General features: G+C 46.2%; 1 protein-coding gene across 6 annotated transcripts in view; it reads right to left on the minus strand.

Moving 5' to 3' along the window:
• The window catches only part of LOC146201136 (protein alan shepard-like), a 96,522-nt gene that overhangs the window by 9,902 nt on the left and 68,119 nt on the right, over positions 1 to 18,501 (minus strand). For 4 of the 6 annotated variants that reach the window (XM_084595661.1, XM_084595659.1, XM_084595658.1 and 1 more), the window contains exons 9-10: positions 2,974 to 3,268; positions 1,435 to 1,530 (exon numbers count right to left, since the gene is read on the minus strand). In XM_084595661.1, coding sequence (XP_084451787.1) covers positions 1,435 to 1,530; positions 2,974 to 3,268 — 391 coding nt within the window. The remainder of the gene's footprint in view (positions 1 to 1,434; positions 1,531 to 2,973; positions 3,269 to 18,501) is intronic. The other 2 variants (XM_084595662.1, XM_084595663.1) reach the window with 1 other exon arrangement.

Here is an 18,501-nt window from a genome sequence, read left to right on the forward strand (position 1 = left end):
GCGGCTTATCCAGCGGCTTCTCCTGAACACTCAGACGGGAAGAGAGACGAAAGTGGACCTCTTCATGGAACTGCAAGTGATGGCCGCTTCATGGATTGTCACACCGAACACACTTATCAGCAACTGCTTCAAGCAAGCCGGTTTTTTTCTTGGCGCGGCGACCAGCACCATCGCAGCCCCAGAAGACTGCATACCGTCGTCATCAACTCCAGAGATTGATGCGACATGGTGTTCGCTTCAAGAGACCGGGAGCATCTCTGCTGACATACAGCTGGAAGACTTCCTTGGCGTTGACGCGGAGGTGACTGTTCACGAGGAACTGAACGACGAGGACATTATAAAAAGTGTCCGTGAAGTAGAAGAACCGTCCGATTATGACGACTCCGTCCAGGATAAAACTGCCTCAGCGACCAAGTGCCAGGTAATGGATGCCTTCGACGTGATCCGGCAATTCCTTGGCACTCACGATGATGATGTTGCCATGGCTCTGTTAGCAAAGTGCGAAACTCGTGTGACGCCGCTGCTGGCGGTGAAACCAAAGCAGAAAAAGCTAACAGATTTCTGGAAATAAAATAGTGTGGTTTCCAGAGTCATTTCTGTCCCTTTCTTTTTTTTTCGGATTTCTTGACAATGAAATTCCGTGATCACAAAATTTTTAGCGAGCCCCATGAATTTCGTTGTGGCGGGAGTCAACTGTACTTACCTATGGGGCTGAAACATGGAAGTTAACAAAGAGGGTTTTACTTATGTTGAGGACAATGCAGAGGGCTACGGAAAGAAAAATGGTAGGGTAACGTTGAGATAGGCAACGTGCAGAATGGGTCAGAGAAATAACTCAAGTCACTGACATTCTAATGGAAATCAAGAAGAAGAAATGGGCATGGGCAGGACATGTAGCGCAAAGAAAGGATAACCGATGGTCGCTTAGGGCAACAAACTGGATTCCAAGGGAAGGAAAGCGTAGCAGGGGGTGGCAGAAAATTAGGTGGGCGGATGAGGTTAAGAAGTTCGCAGGGGTGTTAAAGTTACTTTGAAGTAAACAATGAATAGGCATTTATTTGTCAATGCACTCTTCAATTTCTGCAAGAAAATTTTCAGGCAAAGATAATTAAAATAATTTAACCAACTTTTTATTAACATAAGAAGCGCATTTAAAAAATATATGATCACCTAGACAATCTCTAACCACCTGCAATAATAACTCTCCCCCTACTATAAGCTACTGCTCCTTTTCCGGACTACTGAGCAGTATGCCAGTTCCCCACACATTTATTTTTCTTCTTTTTTTGTGTTCACCAACCATTAGTGCTCTCTTCACAGTTCTCTCAATCATCCATCAGTTTCATTCTGAAGTTGGCTTCACTGTTTTCCATTCCATTTCCAGCTGCCTTAGATGACCCTTGCTACAAAGAAGCAGTGGCAGCAGTGACCCACCTCGGAAAGGGGAATCTGCTGCACCAACTGGGGGGCCTGCTGGTATAGGGTGGGTGCTGGGCTGCCGTAAGGGTGAGCTCCTGCTGCTGCCATGTACTGCAACACAGCGATGGAGGAAACCTGTGAGCACAGTGCTCTCCTAACAAGAACCATGCATACAACACTGAAAGACCAGTTAAGTGGGCGACCAAGCAGTTTACTGCCCTGAGGTCCAGGCATAGAAACCAGTGCACGAACTAGGACTGGGCAAGACAACACAGAAAGATGGCACAGCCAGCATTTCGGCATGTCTCCCTGTCCTGCCTGGCTCCGTGAACTGTCTAAAGTCTGTTACCATAATGAAAGAGTGCCATACGTGGAACTCTTACTTTAAGGGTCAGTGAGATCAGCTCCATTGAACTTTTTTTCAGTAAAATTTGATTCTATTGCTGCTGTTATTAGTATTACTATTATTAGATACACTGTGAGGCAACGTCTTGGCCCAAGCAGGAAGGGGCTAAACATTAGTAAGCAAAAGAGAAAATTTAGGCACTTAACAAGAGAAGTGAACACAGAAAACAACAACAATCAGAAGAGAAGACTGATGAACATTATGCCAGTTCCCTGTACCTTTCTTTTATATTCACCAACTACTAGTGCTCTCTTCACAGCTCACTCAATACCAAGTTTCATATTGAGGTTGGCTTCACAGTCTTCTGTTTAAATTACAGCCACTTTAAATGGCCATTAATAGAATCCATTAAATAAATACTGGGCATTAAAAGGCAACAACACATCTCAATCGCATAACAAACATTACTTTTTGTGAAGCAACAGCTTTAACAACATACTTAGGTACAGCCAAACTCAAGTATGCTAGCCGTTGTCCAGCCCCTAAAGATGCATTTATTACTCTGCCCTGCTGCCAGGGGAGCACAGCCTGTGTCGCTAAAATGCAATACAGTTCATGCCGAATGTATTGATCTATTGCCTATACCAAAGTCAAGGTTCCCTTTGAAAACCCCATGCAAAAGAATACCACTGCAGAATGTGCTAATCAAACTCCCGTAAATGATACATCCGATATTTTAAATCGTGCACCGCAACCCTGCAAACAACACTCCTCCTCACGATCACTCTTCGTGCACAAAGCATTGCCTGGCATGGCCTTGGGCACCTGTGACTGCGTTAGCTAGCCACGTAAGGACAATGTAAAACTACACGATGCGAGGACTGGTGGTAGGCTTCGGCTGGACAGAGTCATTTTCCAAATTACACTGTTTGCGGGAAGCCAGAGCTCGGTAAAATGTTGGCCATGCGAAGCCAGCCTAGCTGACGGAAGGCTACTGGTGGCTCTCAACAGGTTCGCTTCGCTCGTCTCTGTTAGAGGTGCTGTAAAAATTGACTATCTTAATAAATGTTTTCAGTGCTCATAGCGCTCAGATATAAAAGATTTTTCTACTACATGCATTTCTATGTACACCGTGTGGAGACAAGTCTAGTTTTGTTCAACTTTGGCTGCAGAGACTATACGCTTTTCTATTCGTATTTAGTGCTTACCGATGCCCCTGGGATGGAGAGTTGGTTCATCTGGGCCGTCAGCTGAGGCAGCATGGGGCTGTAGGCGTGCGCCAGGGGCTCCAGGGAGGAGGGAAGCATCTGTGGGGTGGTGGCCAGGTGGGGTGCCTGCATGATGTACTGGGCGGGCTGCATCCAGGCTCCCCCATGCAGCGTGTAGGTGGCGGGGGTGGCGGCCGAGTAGCCCCGCTGCTGCGGCTGGTAGCCGCCCAGCGCAGCTGCCGCAGCTGCCGGCACCAACGGCTGGCCCACCCTGCCAAGAGCAGTGGCCATCCATCTGGTCATCGATTAGCCTGCACTCGGCTTTCAGCTGCTGCTACAAAACAACACTTCCTCTCTCCTCTGTTGAGCCTTGGGGCTCAATGTACACATTATGTACCTTAACCAACTTTACCGACTGCAAAAACGTGCCACTAGAAATGTACACACAATGCATTCCTGGATATGCCGAACAAATGTTTGTGTCACTCAAAGCATGTTGAGAAAATCCCGTGCAAGAAAGTGCAAGCAGCTCTGGATCAGTGAAATGCTTGCCACAGTGAACTGTGCTCTGCGAGCAGCATTTCTGGTAGGGTACAGGGGCGTCCAAAATAATCTATAAAAAAGCCTTCCAGAGAGAGAGGACGATTGCTAACAGAAGTGAGCTCAGGAATGAGGACATGAAACCAGCTCAGGTTATGCCATTGGTACAGCTTATTTTTTTTCTTTTCCACTATCTTATCTCTCTCCCTATATCCCACAGTGGCTGCTATTTTTAGACCAAGAGCTCTACTTCACAACCAAAGGTGCAAAAGCTCTGCAATTTTTAATCTTGTGAGCCTAGAATAGCAACAATAAGTCTTAGAGTTAAACTGAAGCGTAGTGTCATGTACCATGTCCATCCACGAGTCTAACATTGACCATTTTAAACCGTGGTGGATATGATCTTTTGACCTCGGCCAAACTGCGACATCCATCAATGTGTTCGAAATAGGTAGGAAAGAAAAAAATAATAAAAATAAACAGCAGACATTGCTCTTTGAGAGAGGTAAAGTGCAGGTGAAAGAGAAAATCTAGGCCAGTTACCCATGAAAAGCAAAAAATACACTATCTGTAAATATCCTTTCGCTGAAATGCCATTCAACTGTTTTCATGCAACATATCTTTGGACTTGTCTAACATGCTCATTTACTTATTTTTAAGCGTTTTTGTTAACTTATTTCTGAGATTTCTAGCTGTTCCTACCTAGTATTTTATGCCACAAATTTTTCCACTGGTTGACAGCGCACAGTACAGTATAGAAGCCACTATATTTTGGTAGACATGTCAGAGAAAAAAAACCTTGCTTTACTTTACTCCCTATTCCCCACTACGTCAAAGTACTCACTAAGACACAAGTCATTAATGATCAATGCAAAGTAGCATTGATGTTCCAATAAGACTTTTTGCTGACGACTGCAGCAGCGTAAATATGATTGATGATCAGAATAAATTAAATTTAAACCTACAAAGAATAGTCAAATGATGTAACGACTGGCAGATGGAGTTAAACTTAAAAAAGTCTGTGTTCATGTTAGTAACTAGGAAAAAGAATGTTCTTAATTTCAATTATCAAATAAATGGTTACATGCTCGAAAGAGTTGATCAGTATAAATACCTAGGCATCAGACCTACGATGGAATACCTACACTGCAAATGTCATTTCCAAAGCTTTTAAAACACTATGGTACCTGCGACGCACTATGCACAGTGCTACCCCAGATGTAAAGTGCCTGGCTTACAAAACCCTAGTCAGACCAATTATCGAAGCGCAGAGAACCACGAACTGGTTAAAAAGTGTGGTTTGTCAAAGTCGACAATATCCACAATACTGAAAGAGAAAGATAAAATCTACAAGAGTGCCGCCATGGACCCCGCGGCAAGGAAGCGCCTACGGAAGGCCACACATGCAGACGTTGAAGACGCACTACTTAAGGGGGGACCCGGGGCTTTGCAGCCGAAAATCGGTCATAAAATCAGATTTTCAATCTTCTCGTTTTCGCGATTCTGAGATCTTTCCGCAGCTATCTCCGAAGTTTTGTTGAAAAATATCACCTAATTTGCGTGTTACAGCGTTCCAAAGACGAGAATCTGCGCGTATGGCCCTTTAAACTGAGGTCAAATCGCGCCGAATTTCGATCTCCCGCAGTTCGAGAAATACACGATCCACGGGCACAATCTTGGTGTCGTTCGAAAGATTGCGATTCAGGCCATTCCTATATTTCGGTTGGTGTGAATCACGATCGCTCGCCAGAACTTGGCACCAACTTTTGCGGAGGTCACGATGCAAACGCACTCGTCTTGGTGGCGGCCTCCGGACCATGCGTTCCGTTCACCGGAAATTTCATTCCTTGAGGGCGAATTACATTGATGTGAAATGATGCATTGGCACCAGAAGCTAGTCAGAACCAACTTTAATGAGTTACTGTTAGCTTTGGTGCTTCAAAATTTTATCAACACGTTTTTCAATTTCTCAAAATCAAAATATTGAGGACGGTACATGTTTGGAGGTGCGATATCTCTGGTTCTACTTATGATATTGCTATAATTCCTTTCGCACCAGAAAGGTAAACTCATGTACAGTGCAAAAATATAAATGAATTTGTGGTACTTAATGTGGAAAGTTTTTAAAATTTCCATGTTTTCTGGAGTGTCAAGGTGGCTTTTTGGTCTGTGAACTTTGACAAGCTGTAACATTGGTTAAAATGGAACCAGGACGTTCAGTCTTGATTTCTGCATTCTCTGTGTGTTCTAAATTGATTTGATACGTCAGGTTTTATTATAGCTCCTGAAGTTTTACCGATAGCTCACCTCCAAACAAAGAACATAAAGTGCTCAATATCTTCAGAACTAAATGGCTTACATAAAATTAATGTGCATATTTGAAATCAGCACAAAAAGCTGCATAAATGGTGCAACTTTCATCAAAATCGACCAGTAAATAAAAAATATTGTCTTAAGACCAGGGCCCCCCTTTAAGTGGTTCCTTGACGCTCAGGCATGCAATGTGCCTATCAACGGGCCGCTATTGTTGTCCAAGGCAAAAGACCTTGCATTTCTCCTGGACTTCCCAGATTTTTCCCCTGGAAACGGCTGGCTCTATCGCTTTAAGCTCTGCCACGGGATAATTTTCAAGTGCATCAATGGCGAATCGGCAGCAGTAAATGACAAAGACGTCAGTATGTGGCTGTCAACAAACGTGGCCCGTGTATCAAGGTATGCTGAAAGAGGCGTATATAACGCTGATGAAATGGCCCTATTCTACCAAATGCTGCCTGGCAAAACGCACATTATGAAGGGCGACAAATGTGTTGGCGGTAAGCACAGTAAAGTGCGGACAACTGCACTGCTGTGCACAAATGGAAGCGATCGGTGCTTGCCATTTGTCATCAGCAAGTCAAAAAGGTCACGTTGCTTCCGCACTTACCTGTGCGGTACAGACACAACTTGTTGTTCACGGAATGGCTCATCGATTTCGACAGCAGCATGGCAAAGAAAGGGCACAAAGTACTTCTCATTCTTGACAACTGTACTGCCCACCATGTGCAGGCTCCATTAAAAAACAGTTGAGCTACTTTTTCGCCCCCAAATGCGACATCAAAAGCGCAACCACTGGACATGACCATACAGTGCAGTCCACTTATAACGATCGCAGATATAGCGATATATAGCCTATAACGATCCAATTCTTGACATTTATCCTTTCTCCCATTGCCTCCATGTAAAGATAAACCAGCTATAATGATCGATTATCGGCGGTACATCGGATCCAACGATAGCTTTATCGCCGCCCGAAAGATGTATACCACGAAAATTTGACTGAATATTCAATAAAAGATAAAATATTAAGAAGACAATGATGTGAAAACTCGACATATGCAGCGAAAACAGAAAATGAGCACTATCATCGCAATCACAGCCGCCCAAAGGGTGGGCCGTATCTTCACCGCCATCACTGATTCTGCGTCCGTGGAAGATGGCGGCGACCACATTGGCAGACGGCATGACAGCTCGCGAGATGAAACGGCAGATTCATTGGAATTTTTGGCAGGATTTCAAGGTTGGAAGCCTTGTGAAAAAATACGGACATTCGCACTCTCCGGTTTTAACGATCATCGAGGCTGGGGATGTCCTTCAGTTCATCCAGCCGCTAATCAGTTTCGTGCACACAAAAAGGACTGCCGCCAGCGTACACGCTACTGGAGGCGATGCTCACAGCAATTGTCAAGCTTCAGCTGCTGCTCAAGCGAGAGCGAATTTCCGACTTTTTTACTTAAAGGGACACTAAAGACAGCCAAAGATGGTATGAAAATCTAATAAACTACATTTGGTGACACTGTCGCCGCATATCCGGCAGCAAAAAATCGAATAATTGCTGAGATATTGCGATAAGAAGTTGAGGTTTTTTCTTGTTCCCGCCAGTCGAATTCAAACTGTGCCCTCCGACTACGTAGTCGGAGTTGAGTGACGCACACTATTACGTAAGCGGAGACTCCGTGATAGCTAGCGAGCCGACGCAGCCCTCGGCGTCGCATCCCTCAAGGGCCAACATGGCAACAGCGTACTCGCAATGACGGCCTCAGCCGAAATAAATAAAACGATGAAGAGAGTAATTTACCGAGCGATGGGCCCATAAAGGAAGAAAAAAAAAACAGAGCGCTTGTAATGCACAATACTTTACATGTTTCTCAAGCTTTTGCGCTCCTTCTTGCACTGTGTATAAACAAACCGAGCCCTCGGTCATCGCAACGCTTCCTGACATGTTTACATACAAATAAGATTTAGTTACCAGCAAAATAGTGTCCTCGCTGCTGCGCTTGTCAGTTTTGAAGCTTCGTCGCACATTTTTCCTTCAAGGTTTGTGCTACTGCTCCGTGTGCAGCGAAAATTACATCCATGGTAGCAGAACATGACCGAAGTGCCGGCGCCACTACATTTGCCAGCGCTGTGAAATTCCACATGTTAAAATGGATCCAGTGCACAATATAGTGCGCATAGGCATCCAGAACATTAGTTGCAAGACGTGAGAGAAGGCAGCATGCGCCGATGATCAAGAAGTTGTGATTTTTAAACCGGCAGCAGAAACACTTTATTGTAAATGGGGCCATGACATAAAAACTAGAAATATTTCCAAGGTTCCTGTGGCGCGGCGTAGCCGAAGGGTTAGCGCCGAACATTACGGAGCAAGCAGTAGCGAGTTCGAGTCTTACCGCTACTGGCGTTTTTTTTTTCTTTTTTTTTTTACAAATCGATTTTTTTTTTAACCTTTTGTAATGTATTTCTGGTGCTTCGTTATTTTTAGTTTTTACTTTTTACCCGAGGCCCTTTTTTTCGCCGGGCGACGAGCGCAATATATCGACGCTCTTGGTATGAGCGGCAAGTATGCCCCTTTTGTTTACGACGCCTGCAAATAGCACGTTGAAGGTCTTGTTGACGCAGTATATGTTGGTCAGATGTGCCATGATTTAGTGAACAATTGAATGATAATGCGTTTTTCCTTCGGTACTTAAGGCCCGTTTACACTAGGCCGATCTACGTCGGTCGACCATCGCCAGACGCGTTTTTTGCGTGGTCGTCGTGCTTGTCACACGGCGCCGACGCCGACAGCGCACCGATGGCCGACCGACGGGGATGTTGGTCGGCCGACGCAGAGAGCGAAGCGATCGGGCTGCTGTCGGCAGATTTCCTAGTCACACTACGACGACGCGATGCCTCACTGCCCGCGCCGACCAATAGCAGTTGCTGCCTTCACCTCGCCCCGCCCACAACCGCGTCTCTCGTCTGCTGCAGACCTCGGGCCACTGATTTCGATACCTGCTTCTCGCCTTTTACCACTTGTTCACCAAATAGCGCACGCGTTCGCTAAATGAATACTTCATGATAATAGTAAACGCTTTGCCATATCCCGCGTGAGCGAGAAATTTTATCGGGAATGCGCCGATGACGACGAGTGCATGCCATCGCGGCTGCAGTTTACATCTGTGTGCATACACACACGCTGCTCGTTTTCCTGGCAAAACAACTGCCTGCCGGGCTCTACTTTACTCGGGTATGTTCTCTTCCCGCGCTACGGCTGCACATTAAGCATTTACGCAACACGATAACTCCGCAAGAACCGACGATGAGGCGATATACCGCATGAGAAATGTTTGGGATTTGGTTGTTGACATCGCACGAGAGCAGCGCTTCCTGCTAATTGTATTTGCTTTCTTCGATGCCATCAATGCTCGATTCTGATTCCTTTTAACCGGAAGTATGTTCGGCTACCATTTGCATGAATTAAAACGGTGTTATTTGTGTCCCACGAGTGCCGCCGACTACTACCAGCCGCCCTTAACATTGCTCGGCAGACCGGGTTACGCCGGCGCTTACCACTTTCTGTACCGGCGTCCCGCGATAAAAGCAAACATCGTTCTTAGGTCACTATAACCAAACCTACCCTCGATAGGGAACCAAAGCTGGAGTTTGCTCCGCGACGCCAGCGCTCGGTTTCCAGCGGAGCGGAGAGGAACTACAAAACCTACGCGCATCCGCGCCCGCGCTGCGCGTGGCTGTCTGCGGAGTCTGCGCAGCCCGCTCGCTCGGGAGCGCGTGCTACGTTCAGCCGCGCGTGCACGCGGGGCGGGAGAAGGAGAGTGAGGACGAGGGGGGTTGGTGGCGCGTTCTCGCGCGCAAAGCCGGCGCTCTTTGCCAGTGGGATTTCTTAATTTTGCTTTTTTCTGTGCCCCGGATGACATAGAGGCTGGCTGGAGGCATGTTTTTTATCGGTGCTTTTGAAAGCAAGAAATTATGATTAATTGATCGCCGGACATTGTTTTCAAAGAGCGCTTGTTGGCAGGCTCAGACATACATAAAAAAAAAAATGAACGCGAATTCGCTGCTTGAAGGCGGGAGGCAAACGACAGGTATCTTGAAGGACTTGAGGCGGCACCTCTTGATGCCTCTGTCCATGTTCACAGAATGAAGGGTCCAGCCTTCGAGTGCTCCTTCCTTTCCCTTTGTGACTGGTCACTTGAAAGGGGCCTATTCAGCTCTTTGGGGACAAACGTTTTAGGCAGTGCTGCCGGCGCCGTGGAGCCTGTTTTCGGCGCGTTTAGGATGCGTTCCCTACAAAGGCACAAAGCATGCCGCCTTACCCTTTGGTTCCTGCCGACACCGGCCAGGGGAAGTTAACTGCTGCGGCGCTGCCATCCGAAATCAATGACCTAGCTACCGTTAACGATGAGGGGTTTCTTACCGACCTGGGTCATTCCCCAGAAGCCGAGGCATGCCATTTTTGCGGCAGTTTCATCTCCACGAGGCGAACAACGAGGAAATGTCTGACGACTTTCCATGCAGACGGGGACATCTCTCCGCGGAAATCTTTGTCTTCTTAATTCCACTGTTACGCTGCGCAATTCCTAGTTCAGTTATCTCCTATAGCGAACGCGCAGTTTTGAGCTCCCGAAGCAGGATCGCTTATGAGGATAGGATGATTGACGTAAAGTGGTCGCATTAATGACGAATATCTGTTTCTTGAGGCCGACCCGGTTCCACGATGGCTGCTTCAGCACCGCCAGTTAGAGAAGTACGACACACGAACGGTACGAGATATCCCCCCCCCCCCCAAAAAAAAGAAAAGAAAAAGAAGAAAGGCCCACAACCATCCCGTTACCGTTTCCACACAAGCTTTGCGAAAAAAGTGCGCCGTCATTATTTTCCTTCTAGTTCTTTTCTTTCTTTCTTCTTCCCCCCTCATTGTTAGAGCGCGACGGTGGCCACAATGCGGCCGGAGGAGGAGAGAAACAACCGAGCGCGCGCGCGCAAACACGTGCTAGAAAGCAGCGCGGAGCAGACGACAACATGCTTTTCTATGCGGCGGCTAGCAGACGACGCGGCCGGGCTGCGCGTAGATTTTGACGGGGTCTCCATGGAGGGCGCTGACGCACAGAGCGGCGCAGCGCCCCCTGGCCCAGGTTTTCTCCCCTATGACCATTTACACTCGTTCAAACATGATAATTTGCTCCCCACGATCGTCGAAATCACACACGATTCCTGCGGGCTCGCAAGGCCTACTCGCCTTCAACGGGGCCGGCGTGGACTCATGTTCAACGAAAAAAGCACACCCGAGAGTGTCGAAGTATGATGAAACACCATCCTTCCTTGCCTATATTTTAAAATGTATATGACACAGGGAAGCGCAGCCATGCACAGTATGTCGTTCGTCGGCCTTCCATTTTCGCTTGCTCGACGATCTGCCGAGGACTGATCGGGCGACCGTCGGCCGATGCGTTTCGTCAGCATCGCTGGTCTGGGAACTTGTCCCACTACGACGACAGGCGGTCGTTGGTCATGCTGGCGTCATTGTCGGCCTAGTGGGACTGACCGGTGCATCAACGACAGGATCGGCCGACCAACTCGCCGACCACCGACGTCGGCGTCGAGTTGGCATCGGCGTCGCATCGGCCTAGTGTAAACGGGCCTTTAGCATATGTATGCTTTTCGTGGCGTACGTAGCTGCAGTCAAGTGGTCAGGTCGCAGTCGAAGCGGCAACAGCGGCGATATGTTGGCGCAGAAGTGTGAACGAAGGAGCGTGTCGGCGGTAGCGGATTTCGCTCGCTCGTGCCTCCGAATGCTCAAATGGGAACCATCAAGGCGCATCTGCTGCTCCAAGCTCTTAATTCAGGCGCTGCAGGTTCAAACAAACTATCCGAGTGCGCACGAAATGCACCACAACTGAAGTGGGCGCCTGTGACGCCTCCGAGTATATTTTTGTATTTGCCTTGCAACGTTTACGTTGTCTTTTCGCCGTCGTTTACGTATGATAAAAGCGTGTTATCATGTTTGAGAAAAAATGTACTACCGCATTCAAACATGCAACGTAATTCGCATTTGTCAGCCTCCGGGATCCCTAGCGCGTCACGTGATTTGTAGTTGCGAGCCTCGGCCGTTTGGCTGTGGTGGCGATACCTGTATTTCTGTTATTCTTCTTTACTACCTTATAACAGCTCTGTTTTCAGTAAGAGTGGTCTTTTTGTAATCAGGAACTGGCATTCTATCGATGCAAACCCACTTCCTTTCTCTCTTTAGTGTCCCTTTAAGTTATTTTATGGCTATTGATGTATACTGCAATAAAGTGTTTAGTGCTCAGTACTATGATTAGTGTTGTTCAACCCGATTTACTCATCGCTAGTAGTAGGCAAGCCTACATGCATGGGAAAATATGTGGGTGTGGTTCTTTTTTTTTTTTTTTCATTTTTATTTTTTTCCCGCCGGTCCAGATATAACGATAATCGGTTATATCTGGTTTGTCACGTGATACCTATATTTTTGCTGCACCCCAGAGATCTAGTAGACTGAACCACTCCAAAGTAGTAAGCCCATATTTCGCCAGGACCAAACTTTACAAGAATTCATACTTTCCCATCACAACACATCAGTGGAACCGTTTGCCTCAATTTATTGTTGAATGCACCAATGAAAATATGTTTGCTGAACTGTTATTGCAGAACATGTAACCCCTCTCCTGCTTGGGCAGCGCTGCTGCCTGCAGTATTTGGAAATAAATAAATAAATAACGATCGGATTTTCAGGTTTTCTCAATATCTTTATAAGTGGACTGCACTGTAATACGGTCGTTCAAATCGGCCTACCGGCGCCGTGTTGTGCAGCGGATGCTGATTGCAGTTGATCGTCCCGCTGTCAATGTGCCTCTCCTCCAGATCTCACTGTACTCGGCGGTGGAAATGATCAAAGCAGCGTGGATGGAAGTGACGCCCGATTCCATCCGGAATTGTTTCCGCAAGGCTGGCTTAACCGACGCAACTGAAGCGGGTACTGAGGACACTCAACAAAGCCAGCCTGAATATAATATGCAAGATTTTGTTGATGCCGACGACGCTGCTGAAGTCACAGAATCTTTTTGTGATGAGGCGGTCATCCAGGAAGTGCGGGCATCAAGCGACGCCGAAGCATCGGACGACGACGACAGTGAGCCATCGGAGCCAGCGGCCGTAAGCACGAGCACAGCAGTGAACCATATTGAGGAACTTAAAAGTTTTGTATATTTTAAAGCCTTGGGGGACAAACATATCGCAGCTTTGAACAAGCTTGAAACCGTCGTCATTGAATGCGCGTTTAGGAGGTAGGCAACAATCGCAGACTTTTTTTCCGAATAAACATTTTTTTTTTCATTGATGTCGATTTTTTTGTGAGCGGCCCACATGTCACAACTTTTGGATATAACGAACGAATTACGCGTGACACTCAGGATCGTTATAAGCGGGCTCGACTGTAGTGACTGTAGATCCGGACCACGAAAGGGAAACAACTAGGAGAATAAGATTGGGATGGAGTGCATTTAGAAGGTACTCAAACATTATGACTAGCAGCTTACCAGTATCCCTCAAGAGGAAAGTGTATAAACTCTGCATCCTACTAGTACTGACCTATAGGGCTGAAAAAATTTTTTAAAATTTAACGAAAAGGGTTTTACTTAAGTTGAAGACAACGCAGTGGGCCATGGAATAGAAAATGGTAGGTGTAACGTTAAGAGATGGGAAGCGTGCTGAGTGGATCAGAGAAATAACTCAAGTTACTGACATTCTAGTGGAAATCAGAAAAAAATGGGCATGGGCAGGACATGTACAGCGCAGTCCACTTATAATGATATTGAGAAAACCTGAAAATCCGATCGTTATAACCAATTATCGTTATATCTGAACCGGCAAAAAAAAAAAGACAAAAAAAAAAAAACACCCATGGACTTTACCATGCATGTAGACCTGCCTACTTACGATAAATAAATCGGGTTGAACAACGCTAATCATAGTAAAGAGCACTAAACACTCTATTGCAGCATATATCGATAGCCATAAAATAACTTGAAGCATACTTAAAGTTGGAAATTCGCGCTCTTTTGTGCAGCAGCTGAAGCTTGACAATCGCTGTGAGCATCGTTTCCAGTAGCGCAGCGTGTATGCTGTCAGCAGTCCTTTTTGCGTGCACGAAACCGATTAGTAACTGGATGAACTGAAGGACATCCCCAGTCTTGATGATCTTTAAAATCGTAGAGTGCGGATGTCCATATTTTTTCACGAGGCTTTCAACCTTGAAACCCTGACAAGAATCCCGATGTATTTGCCATTTCATCTTGTGAGCTATCGCGCCGTCCGTCATTATGGTCGCTGCCATCTTCCTCAGACGCAGAATCGGCGATGGCGATGATAGTGCTAATTTTCTTTCGTTTTCGCCACATATGTCGGGTTTTCACGTTCTCATCAGCCTGACTATACCCACTGCAGGGCGAAGGCCTCTCCCATATTTCTCCAATTAACCCCGTTCTGTGCTAGCTGCATCCACTTGGCCCCTGCGAACTTTTTAACCTCATCCGCCCATCTGACTTTCTGTCACCCCCTGCTACGCTTTCCTTCCCTTGGAATCCAGTTTGTTACCCTAAGCGACCATCGGTTACCCTCTCTTCGCACTACATGTCCTGCCCATGCCCATTTCTTCTTCTAAATTTCCACTAGAATGTGAGTAACTTAAGTAATTTCTCTGACCCACTCTGCACGCTTCCTATCTCTTAATGTTACCCCTACCATTTTTCGTTCCATAGCCCTCTGAGTTGTCCTCAACTTAAGTAGAACCCTCATGGTTAGCCTCCATGTTTCAGCCCCATTGGTGAGTACAGGTAACATGAAACTATTGTATACTTTCCGCTTGAGGGATACCGGTAAGCTGCTAGTCATAATCTGCGAGTGCTTGCCAAATGCGCTCCATCCCAACCTTATTTTTCTTGTTATTTCTTTTTCATGGTCCGGATCTGCGGTTACTACCTGTCCTAAGTAGACATGTTCGCCTACTACTTCCAGTGCTTCGCTACCTAACGTAAACTGCTTTTCCTTCCCGAGACTGTTGAACATTACCTTAGTCTTCTGCATATTGATTTTTAAGCCTGCCTCTCTACTTTTCCTGTCTAGGCCACCAATCGTTCTTTGTAGTCCATCTCCTGAGTTACTTAGCAAGGCAATGTAATCAGCAAATCACATGTTATTTGAGGTATTCTCCATCTACCCTTATCCCTAACTGCTCCCATTCCAAGTCTCTGAATACTTCCTCTAAGCAAGCTGTGAATAGTACCGGGGAGATCGTGTCTCCTTGCCTAACACTTTTCTTTATGGGAATTTAGTTACTTTCTTTATGCAGAACTATGGTTGCTGTGCAGCCGCTATATATATATCTTCCAGCACTTTCATGTACGGCTCGTCTACCCCCTGATTTCGCAATGCCTGCATCACCGCCGAGGTTTCTAGAGTCAAATGCTTTTTCGTAATTAATGAATGCTATGTATAAGGGCTGGTTATATTCCGAGCATTTTTCTATCACCAGGTTGATGGTATGGTTATGATCGATAGTAGAGTACCGTTTCCGAAAACCTGCTTGATCCTTTGCTTGATTGCAGTCTAAGGTTGTCCTGATTCTATTAGCGATTACCTTAGTAAATACCTTATACGTAACAGACAGTAAGCTGATTGGTCTGTAATTTTTAAGGTCCTTAGAGTCCCCTTTCTTATGAATGAAGACAATGTTTGCATTAAGACAATGTTTGCATTCTTCCATGGTTCCGGTACCGTCAATGACACCGGGCACTGCGTATACAGGGTGGCCAGTTTTTCTAGAACGATATCCCCCTCCCGTTCTTCAACAAATCTGTAGTTATCTGATCCTCTCCAGCTGATTTCCCCTTTTTCATAGTTTCTAATGCTTTCTTGACCTTGTCCTTCATCACTGGTGGAACGTCTCGACTGTTTTTCCCCTACCGCCAATCTCATTACGGTTCTGACTACTTTGGCTGCTGTAGAGATCTGCATAGAACTCCTCGGCTACTTTGACTATCTTGTTCATATTCGTGATGACGTTGCCCGCCTTGTCCCTTATCGCAGACATCTGGATTTTGCCTATGCCCAATTTCTTCTTTACCGCTTTAAGGCTTCCCCCGTTCTTTACAGCACGCTCAATTTTCTCCATGTTATACTTCCTTATATCGACCACCTTACGCTTATTGATTAGCTTTGATATCTCGGCCAATTCTATCTGGTCTGTTGGATTGGAAGCTTTCATACTCTGGCGTTTCTTAATCAAATCTTTTGTCTCCTTAGACAGCTTACCGGTATCTTCTCTAACTATCCTACCGCCTACTTCCACCGCGCACTCAGTAATGATATCTCTGAAATTATTGTTCATTGCTTCTAGGGTAATGTCGCCATCCTCGGTTAGAGCTGAATATCTATTCTGTAGCGAGATCCTGAACTCTTCTGCCCTCCCCCTCACCGCTAATTCGTCGATGGGTTTCTTTCTTACTAATCTGTTGCGTTCCTTCTTCAGATTTAGGCTAATTCGAGACCTCACCATCCTGTGGTCACTGCATCGCACTTTCCCGATTACCTCCAAATCTTGCATAATGGCGGGGTTTGAACACAGTATGAAGTCAATTTCATTTTTAGTCTCCCCGTTAGGACTTTTCCAAGTCCATTTTCGGTTCTTTCATTCGCTGAAGAAGGTATTCTTAATTCCTAAAGTTATTGCGCTCTGCAAAGTCAACTAGTAACTCCCCCCTGCTATTCCTAAAGCCAATGCCATAGTCACCTACTGCCTGGTCTTCTGCCTGCTTTTTCCCTACCTTGGCATTGAAGTCGCCCATTAGTACAGTATACTGTGTCTTTAGTTTTCACATTGCCGATTCTACATCTTCACAGAAGTTTCAACTGCCTGGTTATCATAACTACATGTGGGTGCATAGGCCTGTACAACCTTCAGTTTATACCGCTTATTAAGCCTAATTGCGATACCTGCCACTCTCTCATTTATACTATAGAATTCATCTATATTACCTGCTATATACTTATTGACAAGGAAACCTAGTTGTAGCCTTTCTGGTAAACCTCGATAACACAGTACATGCCCATCCTTTAGTACAGTACATGCCTCATTCGGCCTCCTAGCCTCGCTAAGCCCTATGACATCCCATTTCATACCCTCTAGTTCCTCTAACAGCACAGCTAAACTAGCTTCACTAGCTAGGGTTCTAGCGTTAAACGTTGCCAGGGTCAGATTCCAATAGCGGCCTGTCCAGCAGAGCCAGGCTTTCTTAGCACCCCCTTGCTTCGTCACAGGTCTGACTGCCGCCGTGGTCAGTTGTTCCGCAGCCGCTGGTGACTGAGGGCCAGGGCATTATGGAACTAATCATGAGAGGTTGCGGCCAATTACTGCACCAGGGTGGCCGACTCGTGTTCTGGTGAGGGAGTGCGTTGCCGGAGGTGTTCACCGGCATTAGGTCGCACCCCAAACCTGTTTATGCAATTCCATCGACACGTGGATCTTTTTTTTTTATTTTTTTATCCGGTGGAGAATTGAGTGGCACCGGGATTTGAACCCCGGTCCTATTGCATGCGAGGCGGATGTTCTACCGCTACGCCACCGCTACCGTTTCACGTGATTGTCTTCTTAATATTTTACCTTTATTGAATATTCAGTCAAAGTTACGTGGTAAACACCTACCGGGAGGCGATAAATTTATCGTTGCATCCGATGTACCGCCGATAATCGATCATTATATCTGGTTTATTTTTACATACGGGCAATGGAAGAAATGATATTTTGATTGTTATAAGCGATATATCGCTATAACTGGTATCGTTATAAGTGGACTGCACTGTAGTGCAAAGAGAGGATAGCAGATGGACGCTTAGGGTAACAAACTGAATTCCAAGGGAAGGTAAGCGCAACAGGGTCGGCAGAAAGTTAGTTGGGGGATGAGATAAAGAAATTCGCAGCAGGAGTCAAGTGGATGCAGCTAGCACAGGACCGGGTTAATTGGAGGAAAAAAATGAGAGACCTTCGCCCTGCAGTGGGTATAGTCCAGCTGATGTTGATGATGGCATGTCAAGCTTGAAAAACATCTCATGTTGTGAGAAGTGATCGCGGCAGTCCCATCAGCAAAGGTGGCACTCTCGAGCGTGCATGGCATATAGCTTGATACAGTTAAACCTCGATATAAGGAAGCCGGCAAAATTTGCTGTTTACTTCGTAAAACTGAAATTTTGCACAATCAAAATTTGTCTCTTGGCATGCAGAGATTGCCCCGAAACATTACCAACATTACTAAGACCATTGACAAGTAGAACATTTGTGTGTGCCAAAAGCCGACTGTTATGCCAGTGATTGGTGTGATGTGACCATAAAGTTCTGGTTCCACCTTCACCAACTCCCTTTTTTGGATTCAGCGTCCCCAATCATGCTGATTCGACATAGCGTTTGGCCGCCACCTCCGCTGTGGCCTTAAGTGAGGGAAGCAGGGAAGCAATGGCCGCCGATGACAGGCTTTCCTGCCTGGCTTCCTCCGCATAGACAACAGCAAGGATGGCGCCCTCCAGCATGGAGGAATTCTCCACTCATAGCCGGCAGTGCATTCCACCCTCCTCACGCTTTTATCTGCTGTGAGCTCTACACCT

This window comes from Amblyomma maculatum, chromosome 2 (assembly GCF_055883805.1).
Source record: "Amblyomma maculatum isolate TAMU_Amacu chromosome 2, ASM5588380v1, whole genome shotgun sequence".
In the NCBI taxonomy this organism is placed as follows: Eukaryota; Metazoa; Arthropoda; class Arachnida; order Ixodida; family Ixodidae; genus Amblyomma; species Amblyomma maculatum.